General features: G+C 48.0%; 1 protein-coding gene across 1 annotated transcript in view; it reads right to left on the minus strand.

Moving 5' to 3' along the window:
• The window catches only part of ltbp4 (latent transforming growth factor beta binding protein 4), a 95,153-nt gene extending 79,695 nt beyond the window's left edge, over positions 1-15,458 (minus strand). The window contains exons 1-9 of the mRNA XM_072456579.1: positions 15,120-15,458; positions 8,549-8,785; positions 7,564-7,640; positions 6,826-6,984; positions 6,346-6,448; positions 3,929-3,988; positions 2,992-3,114; positions 685-861; positions 264-407 (exon numbers count right to left, since the gene is read on the minus strand). Coding sequence (XP_072312680.1) covers positions 264-407; positions 685-861; positions 2,992-3,114; positions 3,929-3,988; positions 6,346-6,448; positions 6,826-6,984; positions 7,564-7,640; positions 8,549-8,785; positions 15,120-15,444 — 1,405 coding nt within the window. The 5' untranslated portion in view covers positions 15,445-15,458. The remainder of the gene's footprint in view (positions 1-263; positions 408-684; positions 862-2,991; positions 3,115-3,928; positions 3,989-6,345; positions 6,449-6,825; positions 6,985-7,563; positions 7,641-8,548; positions 8,786-15,119) is intronic.
• Between the last annotated feature and the right edge of the window lie 272 nt (positions 15,459-15,730).

Raw genomic sequence — 15,730 nt, forward strand, 5'->3', positions numbered from 1 at the left:
ACAGTGTAAAAACTGAAGTGGATTTTAGAGAATCCTGCATCTTGAATCTTGAATTTAGAGCTTGAAAATTGGGGCACATTTCTTTATATCCATTTTTTTTAACTGAGAAAAAACACAATGAAAATTCAAACATGTTTTTTTCAGGATAATAAAAAAAATTTCAGGTTGAAATTTGATAAAACGACATTTAAACTGACACTGCTGAGTCCACAGCCACAGAACGATAAACGCTAAAGGCTCAAATCAGGGCGCGGCTCTGTTACCTGCAGTGGCTTTCTCCGTGGCGTTGGATGGCAGCAGCGACGCCCCCCGGTGGCCCAGTCGCTCCATGGCTCTCTGGGTGAACTGCAGCGCTGAGGCCGAGTAATGATACCCGGGACCGGCAGGGCAGATCTCCTTAAACGCAGCTGAACGACACATTGAGATAAAATAGATTTAAGAGACACAAATACAGGCGTTCAGCGGGTTAAAGGTCCCATATCATGCGAAATGGACTCTTCAGAGCTTTTAACCTTCTTACAGCGCTATCGGTGCCTCATATATGTGCCCGAAGTGTTTTTTTTTATTGATTTCCGCCGTTTTTAGCGAGAGAACAGTCTCTATCCTTCTCCTCGGATGAGCAGACGAACGGTTGGTACTCACATTATCACTATTCCCTCCTGCTCGAGCCGCGGAGTGACTGACCTGAGCCGAAGGCGGGGCACCTGAGGCAGCGCTCACCCCACGCTTTGCCCACTCGACTGCAGCAGCAGATCTGTTTGGTGATGGAGCGGAGGATGGGCAGAGCGCAGGACGACGGAGACGAGAGAGGAGAGACCACCCGGAAACACTGGCCCTTCTCCTCCGAAATCACTCTGTGGGCTGAGAGCAGGAGAGACATTAGGGGGAGAGAGAAGGAGGGGGAGAACGCGAGAGGACGGAGGTGTTTCAGGCACGTGCTCATGCAGACGGCGAACAGATCAGCCACGAGACAAACGCCGGACACGACTGTGAAAGTGTTAAAAGTCTTCTTCATCTTGGCGTAATCCTTCATTCGTCCAGCAGAGGGCCAAAGGTTTCATCTGGACGCAGTTTTAGAAATCAAGACGCTTTAATTTTCGATCAGATGAAACGGTTTGAGCAGCAGCATTTATACTGAGTTCTGATTGGTTCTAAAAAACTGAGAACTTGATAAAAGTACATCGAATGTCAAAGTTTGTGCCGAGGCCTTATGAGGCTGTTATAGACTGAGGGGAGATTGTATAAACAGTGTCTAGATCAAACCAGATCAAACCAGATCAAACCTTTGAAGTCTTTTCTACTATTTCCTCAACGTCATTCTGAAAAGAGACGTCTTCTGGATTTGACCTGCTCTTCGGTGTCTCTGGGTTAAACCTGTCAGGAGCAGCGAGCGACACAGGCAGCACAAGCAAACAGAGACAGGAAACTCAGTCGGGACTCGGACACAGCGACACAGGAAGCACATAAAGACCAGCGTTGCGTTCTGATTGGTGGGTCTGTTACCAACGGACACAGAGTTACTCACAGAAAAAGAGTTACTCACAGACACAGAGTTACTCACAGATACAGTTACTCACAGACAGTGTTACTCACAGATACAGAGTTACTCACAGATACAGAGTTACTCACAGACAGAGTTACACACAGATACAGAGTTACTCACAGATACAGAGTTACTCAGACAATGTTACTCACAGATACAGAGTTACTCACAGATACAGAGTTACTCACAGACAGAGTTACACACAGATACAGAGTTACTCACAGATACAGAGTTACTCACAGATACAGAGTTACTCACAGACAATGTTACTCACAGATACAGAGTTACTCACAGATACAGAGTTACTCACAGACAGAGTTACACACAGATACAGAGTTACTCACAGATACAGAGTTACTCACAGATACAGAGTTACTCACAGACAGAGTTACTCACAGATACAGAGTTACCTACAGATACAGAGTTACTCACAGACAGAGTTACTCACAGACAGAGTTACTCACAGATACAGAGTTACTCACAGAGTTACTCACATACAGAGTTACTCACAGATACAGTTACTCACAGATACAGTTACTCACAGATACAGAGTTACTCACAGACAGAGTTACTCACAGACAGAGTTACTCACAGATACAGAGTTACTCACAGACAGAGTTACTCACATACAGAGTTACTCACAGATACAGTTACTCACAGATACAGTTACTCACAGATACAGAGTTACTCACAGAGTTACTCACATACAGAGTTACTCACAGATACAGTTACTCACAGATACAGTTACTCACAGACAGAGTTACTCACAGATACAGAGTTACTCACAGACAGAGTTACTCACAGATACAGAGTTACTCACAGATACAGAGTTACTCACAGATACAGAGTTACTCACAGACAGAGTTACTCACAGATACAGAGTTACTCACAGATACAGTTACTCACAGATACAGTTACTCACAGATACAGAGTTACTCACAGATACAGAGTTACTCACAGACAGAGTTACTCACAGACACAGAGTTACTCACAGATACAGTTACTCACAGATACAGTTACTCACAGATACAGAGTTACTCACAAACAGAGTTACTCACAGATACAGTTACTCACAGATACAGTTACTCACAGATACAGTGTTACTCACAGATACAGAGTTACTCACAGATACAGAGTTACTCACAGACAGAGTTACTCACAGACACAGAGTTACTCACAGATACAGTTACTCACAGATACAGAGTTACTCACAGACAGTTACTCACAGATACAGTTACTCACAGATACAGTTACTCACAGATACAGTGTTACTCACAGATACAGAGTTACTCACAGATACAGAGTTACTCACAGATACAGAGTTACTCACAGACAGAGTTACTCACAGATACAGAGTTACTCAGAGACAGAGTTACTCACAGACACAGAGTTACTCACAGATACAGTTACTCACAGATACAGAGTTACTCACAGACAGAGTTACTCACAGATACAGAGGCCGTGGGTGGCGTCCAGGATGAAGCCTTCACTGCACACACAGCTGTAGCTCCCCCTGGTGTTCACGCACAGACCGTTCTCACAGCGGCCGCGCTCCTCGCACTCATTTACATCTTTGATTACGACACATTCACACAGAGATATAGACACAGACACGCAGACGCAGCCGTGAACACCAGGGGGCAGCGGTCACACGGGAGGACAGTTTCAGTTACGCTAATGCAGATTGCACAGTGTATTTAAGTAAAGCGCTGCATGTTTTACAGTCTGACAACTTCATCGTTTCATAAAACAGAGTAACAGCTCTTTTAGTGACAACACATGCAAAACGTTTATTTTATAAGCAGTGTTGGGAAGAATACTTTGAACATTTGGATGCATTCAAGAGACAGACCAAAATATTGAGCCAATTTCTGTCAACTTTAAAGCTCGATATTTCCTTTTGTTTGGGGAAAAACCTCACTAAAGAAAAAACACTAGCGCAGCTTTAACTTCAGACTGTACAAACTGTGACTCCTGCTGTGGGAGTTTAAAAACCATCGCTAATATTCTTATTTATTATGTTTATTATGCAAAGCAGTGCGCTGAAACATAATGTAGAGTTCAGCGTTATCTAGAGTCTCAGAATATCAGCAGAACTTCTCGGACATAGACTGCTCTAATTTCAAAAACACAGAGTCAATTGGTCAATTTTGTCTAATCATGCAATTTGACCCTTACATTAAAGACTCAAGTACCACCTTAAACAGTTTTAGTTTGGAAAGTAACTGTATTCTGAACAGCAGATGAAAGTTTCCTTAATTATTATTCCTAACGCTGTTAATAAGTGACACAAACTACGCTAATGATCCAGTAAAAGGTCAGACGTGTTCATTAAACGTTAAACTTTGCTGCAGTGAACACAAATGACCTGTAGGTGGTGCTCACCTTCACACTTGGTCCCATTGACCTTCTCAAACCCAACTGGACAGCTGCTGTTGCCTCGGTCTGAAACACAAAGACATAAGTCAGATTTCTCTGCTCAGGACCGAGCGCTCGGAGTAGAGCCGCTGCTCCTCCACAACCGGGAAAAACACAAACATGGCAGACAGTGTGAAGAGGACAGTGTGTAGAGGACAGTGTGTAGAGGACAGTGTGTAGAGGACAGTGTGCAGAGGACTGTGCAGAGGACAGTGTGTAGAGGACAGTGTCTAGAGGACAGTGTGTAGAGGACAGTATGTAGAGGACAGTGTGTAGAGGACAGTGTGTAGAGGACAGTGTGTAGAGGACTGTGCAGAGGACAGTATATAGAGGACAGTATGTAGAGGACAGTGTGTAGAGGACAGTGTGTAGAGGACAGTGTGCAGAGGACAGTGTGCAGAGGACAGTGTGCAGAGGACAGTGTGTAGAGGACTGTGCAGAGGACAGTATATAGAGGACAGTGTGCAGAGGACAGTGTGTAGAGGACAGTGTGTAGAAGACAGTGTGCAGAGGACAGTGTGTAGAGGACAGTGTGCAGTGTGCAGAGGACAGTGTGTAGAGGACAGTGTGCAGTGTGCAGAGGACAGTGTGTAGAGGACAGTGTGTAGAGGACAGTGTGCAGAGGAGGAGTTGGTCTCTGGACACACATTCCTTCAGTCTGACTCAGACTCACAGTTTAAAGCCGGAAAACATAACATTTATTTTTGGTCAAATAAGAGTTGTGGGGCTCTTGGTTGTGGGGCTCTTGGTTGTGGGGCTCTTGGTTGTGGGGCTCTTGGTTGTGGGGCTCTTGGTTGTGGGGCTCTTGGTTGTGGGGCTCTTGGTTGTGGAGCTCTTGGTTGTGGGGCTCTTGGTTGTGGGACTCTTGGTTGTGGGGCTCTTGGTTGTGGGGCTCTTGGTTGTGGGGCTCTAGGTTGTGGGGCTCTTGGTTGTGGGGCTCTTGGTTGTGGGGCTCTTGGTTGTGGGGCTCTAGGTTGTGGGGCTCTTGGTTGTGGGGCTCTTGGTTGTGGGGCTCTTGGTTGTGGGGCTCTTGGTTGTGGGGCTCCCTAAAAGTCTGGCATTTGGCCCAGGGGTCGTCACCAGCATTTCATGTCCCAAAATTGAATAATTTATCATCCAAATCCTAATTTGACCCTGATGTGAAATAATACATTGTCTGGTCACTTGTTTGTGTTAAGTCTGGTCACATGTTTTGGTTAAGTCTGGTCACACGTTTGGGTTAAGTCTGGTCACATGTTAGGGTTAAGTCTGGTCACATCCATCCATCCATCCATTTTCTGCCGTTTATCCGGGGCCGGGTCGTGGGGGCAGCAGTCTGAGCAGGGACTCCCAGACTTCCTTCTTCCCAGACACTTCCTCTAACTCCTCCGGGGGGATCCCGAGGCGTTCCCAGGCCAGCCGAGAGACATAGTCTCTCTAGCGTGTCCTGGGTCTTCCCCGGGGCCTCTTCCCGGTGGGACATGCCTGAAACACTTCCCGAAGGAGGCGCCCAGGAGGCATCCGGAACAGATGCCCGAGCCACCTCAGCTGGCTCCTCTCGACGTGGAGGAGCAGCGGCTCTACTCCGAGCTCCCCCCGTGTGGCCGAGCTCCTCACCTTATCTCTAAGGGAGCGCCCAGCCACACGGCGGAGGAAACTCATTTCGACCGCTTGTATCCGCGATCTTGTTCTTTCGGTCACTACCCAAAGCTCATGACCATAGGTGAGGTCAGAACGTAGACCGACCGGTAAATAGAGAGCTTTGCCTTTCGGCTCAGCTCCCTCTTTACCACAACGGTCCGATGCAGCGACTGCATCACTGCAGCCGCTGCACCGATCCGCCTGTCGATCTCACGCTCCATCCTTCCCTCAATCGTGAACAAGACCCCGAGATACTTGAACTCCTCCACTTGGGGCAAGGACTCCCCACCCACCTGAAGAGGGCAAGCCACCTTTTTCCAGGTCTGGTCACATGTTTGTGTATAGACTGGTCATATGTTTGGGTTAAGTTGGTCACATGTTTCGGTTAAGTCTGGTCACATGTTTGTGTAAAGTCTGGTCACATGTTTCGTTTAAGTCTGGTCACATGTTTGTGTTAAGTCTGGTCACATGTTTGTGTTAAGTCTGGTCACATGTTTGTGTTAAGTCTGGTCACGTGTTTGGGGAGGACTCACTCTGACCAAGATTTAAAACATCAGACAGTTTTGATACAAATCGCAGCTCGTCTTTGGTCGTACGAGGAAACATTATCCTGATAAAATGATGATCGTAAGACGGTTCAAAGTTTAATCCTTGTGTGACTGTATGACCTCCGACCCCCGGTCAGGGTGCAGTGCCCCCGGGCAGGGTGCAGTGCCCCCGGGTCAGGGCGCACACGCAGTGGACGCTTCCGGACGTGTTTGTACCTGTGTGGTTTGGACAGAGCTCACAGTCGCTGAGGCCCCAAGCTTTTCCGACGCCTCTGCAGCAGGTTTCTCTGCTCCTGAGGCCGGGGAGAGGAGAACTGCACTGAACACACACACAACACACACATTCACACACACACACACACACACACAGGGTAATTACACACACAATCATCTCACTGTTAATTATTATGGCAAAAACCACATGATCAAAACTACAGCACTTAATTTTTTACGTCAAATAAAGACATAATACTTGACATTTAATCAGTCAGAACTTGTTTTCAGCCTGTGACAGCACTTTTACCACTGAAAAAATATAATATTTTGTCATAATGTTTCATTATTCAGAAACCCATGAAAAGGCTGATGGGAGGGCATCTGAGGAACACTGAGAGGCCGGGAGGGCATCTGAGGCACAGTGAGAGGCCGGAAGGGCATCTGAGGCACAGTGAGAGCCTGGGAGGGCATCTGGCTTACCTGTCCCCGGCTGACCTCTCTGAAGCAGTACTTGAAGCCTGAGTGTTGGCTGTAAGTCCCGCCTCCTGTGACGGTCTGAGCCTGAACGGCCCTGAGCACCGGGGCAGGGAACCCTGCTGACCCCGAGGTGACCCCAGAGCGCTGAGACGACCCCGGAACCTGAAGGCAACAAGAGAACCATGTGACGTCACTCAAACATAATCTACACTTTTCAATCCTGAGGCCGATTTGAGCGATTCCCAGTGTGTATGTGAGGGACGTGGCTAAAGCTAGCGTGCACAGGAACAGTTTTGCCTCATTTCTTTGACTTCTCTCAAAGCCTCTACGCCACGTTTGAACCTCTCTTTATGTCACGCTTTGGCTTTGGATCATGTCAGACACATTATGACCTGGAAATATCAGATTTTGCGGTGATAAACAGGAAACAGCTAATGCTAACGCCCTTTGCTAGCTTTGTGTTGCTAAGGCTCCACATATAATTTAGCATCAGTGGAAATACGACGCAAACTCAAAGTTTGGCAAGAAATGCCTCTTTAGTGTTTTCTCTGCTTTTTGCCTCTTGTTTTGGCCTGAGTCTGCATTCTCTCTCTCGTCCAATCATCTGGCTGTGCCGTGAAGCTCCTCCTTATCTTGTCTGATTTGTGCACTTTCTTGTTTTTATTTGAGGTCCGAGTTCTGGAGAGAGAGTGGCATGAAGCTGAACCAGGTCAAACACAGAAGACAAAGTAAAGAGTTCACCTGGAGGACCCGATGCATTGTGACTTTGGCCTCTGGGGGGTGCTGCACTCTCACCTTCACCATGTGAGGGCTGGGAGCTGCACACAGAGGAAGGTTACTCTGGGAGGGCATCTGGCACACATGTCATTCATACATTTCGAATTTACCAGATTTGCGTCAAACATGCAAGTCATGCTGGTCATGCTAGTCATGCTAGTCGCAGTTGAAACATTCTGTCAGTTGTAGTTTTAGTTTAGCTTTAACTACGAAGAGGTGGGGCTTGTCAATATGAAGAGGAGGGGCTTGTCACTATGGAGAGGTGGGGCTTGTCACTATGAAGAGGTGGGGCTTGTGACTATGGAGAGGCGGGGTTTATCACTATGAAGAGGAGGGGTTTATCACTATGGAGAAGAGGGGCGTGTCACTATGGAGAGGAGGGGCTTGTCACTATGGAGAGGCGGGGCTTGTCACTATGAAGAGGAGGGGCTTGTCACTATGAAGAGGAGGGGCTTGTCACAATGGAGAGGCGGGGCTTGTCACTATGGAGAGGTGGGGCTTGTCACTATGGAGAGGCGGGGCTTGTCACTATGAAGAGGAGGGGCTTGTCACTATGAAGAGGAGGGGCTTGTCACTATGAAGAGGAGGGGCTTGTCACAATGGAGAGGCGGGGCTTGTCACTATGGAGAGGCGGGGCTTGTCACTGTGAAGAGGCGGGGCTTGTCACTATGAAGAGGTGGGGCTTGTCACTATGGAGAGGTGGGGCTTGTCACTATTGAGAGGCGGAGTTTATCACTATGAAGGGGAGGGGCTTGTCACTATGGAGAGGCGGGGCTTTTCACTATGAAGAGGTGGGGCTTGTCACTATGAAGAGGCGGGGCTTGTCACTATGGAGAGGCGAGGTTTGTCACTATGGAGAGGCGGGGCTTGTCACTATGGAGAGGCGGGGCTTGTCACTATGGAGAGGTGGGGCTTGTCACTATGGAGAGGCGGGGCATCTGAGTCTCACCTCCGGCGCTCTGAGTTTCCTGGTTCGGTCCGAGGGGCAGAACAAACTCGGACCGTACGAGTTCCTGATTGGCCGAGCGCAGACTGGACGAGGGGCTGTGATTGGACAAGGGGGCGCTGTGGGAGGTGTTGGAGGACACCGGGATTTGGCAGAACTTCCCGGTGAAGCTCGGCGGGCACAGGCAGCGATCCTTCTGCAGACACAGGCCTCCATTCTTACACAGCAGCGGGCACATGACTGAAACACACACAAACAAACAAACACACACAAACAAACAAATCTACAATCATTATTCTGCAGAAAGAAGTGGATGTCACAGAACATCTATTATAGACTGGTCATTTTAGTGTCATTTATAGGAAGGTTTTTAGCATAACATCACCTGCCCATCATCTGCTCATCATCTGCCCATCATCCGCTCATCATCCGCCCATCATCTGCTCATCATCCACTCATCATCCGCTCATCATCCGCTCATCATCCGCTCATCATCCGCTCATCATCCGCTCATCATCCGCCCATCATCTGCTCATCATCCACTCATCATCCGCTCATCATCCGCTCATCATCCGCTCATCATCCGCTCATCATCCGCTCATCATCCGCTCATCATCCGCTCATCATCCGCTCATCATCCGCCCATCATCTGCTCATCATCCACTCATCATCCGCTCATCATCCGCTCATCATCCGCTCATCATCCGCTCATTATCCGCTCATCATCCGCTCATCATCTGCCCATCATCTGCTCATCATCCGCCCATCATCCGCCCATCATCTGACCATCATCCGCCCGTCATCCGCTCATCATCCGCTCATCATCTCCCCACCTCTGCCCATCATCCGTCCATCATCTGCTCATCGTCCGCTCATCATCCGCTCATCGTCCGCTCATCATCCGCTCATCATCTGCACGTTGGGTACAAAGCATCGCTCTTGTCCAGGTCCTTGTGTTCATTGTCTCTGTCTCATTAAATAACTAAACTAAATGTTATTTCTTCACTTCCTGTGCTTCACCCTCAGACCTCTTGGCACCAGTTTATGGCTTTTACTCTTCATTTTGTGATGTAATTTTCTCATTTCTAATGTTTGGATTATTACATTTGTTCCAAGTGTTTATGAATAAATGATTGATGTATTTCTGTGACTTTGTGGACATAAAAACGTACAGACTTCTACAGACGCAGAGCTGTTTGTTTATTCATGAATAAGACGTGGAAACATAACGGTCTGAACGTGGGCCAGGTCTGAATGTGGGCCAGGTCTGAACATGGGCCAGGTCTGAATGTGGGCCAGGTCTGAACATGGGCCAGATCTGAACATGGGCCAGGTCTGAATGTGGGCCAGGTCTGAACATGGGCCAGGTCTGAACATGGGCCAGATCTGAGCATGGGCCAGGTCTGAACATGGGCCAGGTCTGAACATGGGCCAGATCTGAACATGGGCCAGGTCTGAACATGGGCCAGGTCTGAACATGGGCCAGGTCTGAGCGTGGCCAGGTCTCAGTCGTGACCTCCGGCTCAGACGTCGCTGGGATTGATGGTTTTCAGTGAAAGTGTCGGATCACAATCTCAGACAAACATTTCCTACTTCCTGTCGGACAGGAAGTGATCATTGTTCCCAGGGTTCACCCTGATCCTGCTCTGCCCTGATCCTGAGGCTGGCACTGACCGGGCATCGGCCCAAGTCTCCTCAAACTCCTGCAGTCGGCCCACTTACATCCCTCTGTTCTAATGTTACACAGTGGGGCTTTAATCCTGTTCTAATGTTACACAGTGAGGTTTAATCCTGTTCTAATGTTACACAGTGGGGCTTTCATCCTGTTCTAATGTTACACAGTGGGGCTTTAATCCTTTTCTAATGTTACACAGTGGGGCTTTAATCCTGCTCTAATGTTACACAGTGGGGTTTAATCCTGTTCTAATGTTACACAGTGGGGCTTTCATCCTGTTCTAATGTTACACAGTGGGGCTTTAATCCTGCTCTAATGTTACACAGTGGGGCTTTAATCCTGTTCTAATGTTACACAGTGGGGCTTTAATCCTGCTCTAATGTTACACAGTGGGGCTTTAATCCTGTTCTAATGTTACACAGTGGGGCTTTAATCCTGCTCTAATGTTACACAGTGGGGCTTTCATCCTGTTCTAATGTTACACAGTGGGGCTTTAATCCTGCTCTAATGTTACACAGTGGGGCTTTAATCCTGCTCTAATGTTACACAGTGGGGCTTTAATCCTGTTCTAATGTTACACAGTGGGGCTTTAATCCTGCTCTAATGTTACACAGTGGGGCTTTAATCCTGTTCTAATGTTACACAGTGGGGCTTTAATCCTGCTCTAATGTTACACAGTGGGGCTTTAATCCTGCTCTAATGTTACACAGTGGGGCTTTCATCCTGTTCTAATGTTACACAGTGGGGCTTTAATCCTGCTCTAATGTTACACAGTGGGGCTTTAATCCTGCTCTAATGTTACACAGTGGGGCTTTGCTCACACTCTGTTTCACTGCATGATGTCATCAGGTGGTGATCTATGAAGCTCTTTTTAATCTTCACTAAACTCGCATCAGCTCAAATGTCTCTTGTTTTTGAAGCTGATCAAAGGAAAGTAAAAGTTGTGCAAAGTAGATGAAAAAGTCATGATATAATTCATGATGTAGATATTTTAGTTGATGTGAAAAGATAAAAGATAAAGTGCCTTTTTGGCAAGTTTATGCATTTGCACAATATTTGGACTTTGTAAATAGTTTAGTTTAGTTTAACTGGATTTTGATAAATATTTATTTATACTTTTATAAAAAGTATGTTTGTGGATGAGAACAAATCCAGTACCTGCAGTAAACTCTAACAAAGGAGAACTCTAAATCAGCTCAAATCAGAACTCTAAATCGGCTCAAATCAGAACTCTAATTCAGAACTCTAAAACAGCTCAAATCAGAACGCTAAAACGGCTCAAATCAGAACTCTAAATCGGCTCAAATCAGAACTAAATCAGCTCAAATCAGAACTCTAAAACGGCTCAAATTAGAACTTTAAATCGGCTCAAATCAGAACTCTAAAACGGCTCAAATCAGAACTCTAAAACGGCTCAAATCAGAACTCTAAATCAGGGCAAAGATCAGTTCATGTCCTGATTAATGACAGATTTTCACACTTTATATGATCACTTCTTCCCTTCCAGAGCGGCTGTAACGAGGAGCAGCTAAACAAAGCCTGAAGCCTTTTAGAGGGTGTAAACTCCTCATAAAGTCCTAAGCTGTGGAGCAGCATCAGTGAAAATCTGCAGATGCTGAGAATGAAGCTGTCACTGATGAGCCACGTTTCCACTGGTTCATTTTGTCCAGTCCTAAAGTGTGTCTCTGTCTGGTCTGGCCCGTGTCTTGGATCCAAAGTGGCCCCTGAGAGGTTCTGGCTCCCAAAGTGCTCTGGCTCTTGGATTCCTGGTGGACTTTAGCTCAGGGGGAGGAGCTTCACAGCACAGCCAGATGATTGGACGAGAGAGAGAACGCAGACTCAGGCCAAAACAAGAGGCAAAAAGCAGAGAAACACTAAAGACTCATTTGTCTCCAAACTCTGACTTGATCTCGTGCTAAAGCGCCGTGTTCCCACTGATGCTAATGACTATGTCGAGCCTTAGCAACGCAAAGCTAGCAAAGCACGTTAGCAACAGCCGTTTCCTGTTTATCGCCACATGGCACTCGCTTTGTCAAGAGCCACAATCTGATTTTTCCATGTCATAATGCGTCTGACATGATCCATAAAGAGAGGTTCAAACCAGGGCCAAACCAGGGCTAAACCAGGACTAAACCAGGACTAGACCTCAGGGTTTAAAAAAACATAATTGAGGTACCGGGATTAGATTTTTGAAGAAAACACAAGTTATGTTTGTGTGACAGGAAACACTGGCCACGTTACAAGAAGTAGTCCAAAGGTGGGTCGGTTTCGTGGGCCGGTTTCGTGGACCAGGACCAGTCCAAACGTTGCTGTAGAAACGATCAGGGAAAACATTAGTGGATTCTACTCTTGGACAGAGGAACAGCAGCTCTAACGCTTCATTCACTCCAAAAACCTCAGGACAGTTACAGTGTTGTAAAAGTGGAGCAGCTCTGACCCAGATGTGCCTCCAACAGATGGAGCGGATCAGGAGCTACATGTAAACAAGAAGAACAAGAGAGAGAGAGAGAGAGAGAGAGAGAAAGAGAGAGGGAGAGAGAGAGAGAGAACGAGAGAGAGGGAACAAGAGAGAGAGAGAGAACGAGAGAGAGAGAGAGAGAGGGAGAGAGAGAGAGAGAGGGAACGAGAGAGAGAGAGAACGAGAGAGAGGGAACGAGAGAGAGAGGGAACAAGAGAGAGAGAGAGAACGAGGGAGAGAGAGAAAGGGAACGAGAGAGTGAGAGAACGAGAGAGAGGGAGAGAGAGAGAGAGAAAGAGAGAGGGAACGAGAGAGTGAGAGAACGAGAGAGAAAGAGAAAGAGAATGAGAGAGAAAACGAGAGAGAGAGCGAGAGAGTGAGAGAGCGAGAGAGTGAGAGAGAGAGAGAACCAGAGAGAGAGAGAACCAGAGAGAGAGAGAAAAAGCGAGAGAGAGAGAGAACCAGAGAGAAAGAGAGAACGAGAGAGAGAGAACGAGAGAGAGAGAGAGAGAGAGAGAGAGAGAGAGAGCTGCAGAAACACGGGGGAGCAGGCGGGACGTGGCCCAATCCGGCGATCTTATCTCAGAAATGTGGGCGCGGTTATGGTCAGAGCTCCACCTGAGCCAGGAGCCGGATGACGGAGATTGTTGTGCAGGTTTTAGGTTAATGAGGGAAACCAGAGGAAAACCCACAGACACAGGGAGAACGTGCAAAGAGCAGGCTGATGGTGACGATGACCTCACACGTGATGATCACAGAGTTTTAGCTAAATATATAAAAACAAACACACTGAAGAAAAAAAGAAGGGAGTTTTCTCTAAAATTGTGTAGATGGAGGATTACACCCTGGAGTCAGCTGCTGTTACAAACATAAATTGAATTTGGGAGAGTCTGTTTGTCATTTAAAGGTCTTTCTGAAGTCAAAGGGGTCGACAGTGAGAGAGTTGCACAACGGCAGTTTTAGGTTTCAGCTCATAAATTGTTACATCGTGGATTGTTTTTTGATTTTCTAATATATTGGGCCAATGTCCAAGTGCAAAGTGAACAAGAGGAGGGACCAAGCACAGCTCTGCCCCACCCCTCGAGCCAGAGTCAGTGGGTCAGTCCGGGGAGCCTCGTAAAATGGCCCCATATTTTGATTAAACTTATTATTACAGCTTTGTTTTGTTGTTTGTGTCTGATTATTGTGAATGAACATTAGGAGTATTTGTTCCATTCATTTGGACATAATTGGGGGGTAAATACACGGCACACGCCGTTAGCTTTGATTACAGCGCAAATTCACCGTGGCATCGTTTTAAAGTGAATCCACATTTTAATTTAGTCTCAGATCCGTAATATAATGACTTTCTCACACGTTATAATGGTGGAGGATTTAAGTAAAAAGTACTTCAAGATCACGTGGGTCATTTCACCTGCCGAAGGGCCAATAAATGAAGGCCCTGGACACAGTTTGGTGTTAATGTGTCCAGTGTAAAAAAGTATTAAGAGTTTTAGCCTCGGAGGATGATGTCATCAGTGAGAGAGTAATGCTCTCCATGTGTCTGTGCCACATCAAAGCCCTGGCCCACAATGCACTTCACCTGCAGGGCCGCAGGGGCGACAAGGGCCAGCAAGAGCGACAGGGGTGGCGGGGGGTGACAGGGGCCAGCATGGGCGACAGGGGCGCAAGGGGGTGGCAGGTGCAGGTCTGTCAGGTGCGTGACACAGACTGTCCAGGTGTGGGCTTTTCACAACACGTGGTGATGGTCGTAAAGCATGAAGTCTCACTTTTGTAGTCTGTCCCAGGGCAGCTGTGACTTCAGGATGATCTGACCTTTGCCCCGTGAGCAGCGAGTGAAGGCACAAAAGCCCAGCACAGTAAGACTAATGTTTAAGATCAGTGTTCTCTCTGGGCTGAGGTGTGAGGATGGAGGTGGGACACTGCTGTAGGCCGCGCTCGATATGGAACGCCAATATGATCACACTCCGCCTCTTAGGAGCGGCGTATTGCAGCGTATTTTCCGACGTTTTTACAAAATAAAGCGATGCTTCAACCTTTAATACCTGGTGGTTTCCCTCAGCGAGAACACTGAAGATGCGAAAACTGTTAAAAGTCCGCTGCCATGGTTAGTGTCATGTCCTCACATGTCCCTCAGTACTCACAGACTCTGAAGGGGGCGCAGTACTCACAGACACTGAAGGGGGCGCAGTACTCACAGACACTGAAGGGGGCGCAGTACTCACAGACACTGAAGGGGGCGCAGTACTCACAGACTCTGAAGGGGGCGCAGTACTCACAGACTCTGAAGGGGGCGCACTACTCACAGACTCTGAAGGGGGCGCAGTACTCACAGACTCTGAAGGGGGCGCAGTACTCACAGACTCTGAAGGGGGCGCAGTACTCACAGACTCTGAATGTCCCGCACTACTCACAGACTCTGAAGGGGGCGCACTACTCACAGACTCTGAAGGGGGCGCAGTACTCACAGACTGTGAAGGGGGCCCCTGGCGTCCCGTCGCTGCTGTACACCGTGGTCACCTCCCCTCGGTCGCACAGGTTCACGCAGCGGCCCTGAGCGCACCGCACTTTGCACACGGTCGGCGTGAACATCACCTGGATCCTCTCCGCTCGACCTCTGACCTCCGCCGAGCTCCCGCCTCCTCCTCCGACCTCCGCCGAGCTCTGACCCCCTCGACCTCCGACCTCCGCTGAGCTCTGTCCATCTCCTTCATGAAAACAGCAGAACGCGGCGAGGAGTAGAGTGAGCGCAACGCGACGCTGCATCGTTCACTCGCTCGGGCTCCAAAACCAAGAGTGAGGGCGATTTAAAGGAGCAGAGAGAGAGAGAAGAGAGAAAGAGAAAGAGAGAGAGAGGGGAGAGAGAGAGGGGAGAGAGAGAGAGAAGAGAGAAAGAGAGAGAGAGAGAAAGAGAGAGAGAGAGGGGAGAGAGAGAGAGGGGAGAGAGAGAGAGAGAGAGAGAGATAGAGAGAGAGAGGGGAGAGAGAGAGGGGAGAGAGAGAGGGGAGAGAGAGAGAGAGAGAGAGAGGGGAGCGAGAGAGAGAGAGAGAAG

This window comes from Eucyclogobius newberryi, unplaced genomic scaffold, assembly GCF_026437365.1.
Source record: "Eucyclogobius newberryi isolate DKJ021-1_F unplaced genomic scaffold, fEucNew1.0.hap1 SCAF_10, whole genome shotgun sequence".
NCBI classification, from domain to species: Eukaryota; Metazoa; Chordata; class Actinopteri; order Gobiiformes; family Gobiidae; genus Eucyclogobius; species Eucyclogobius newberryi.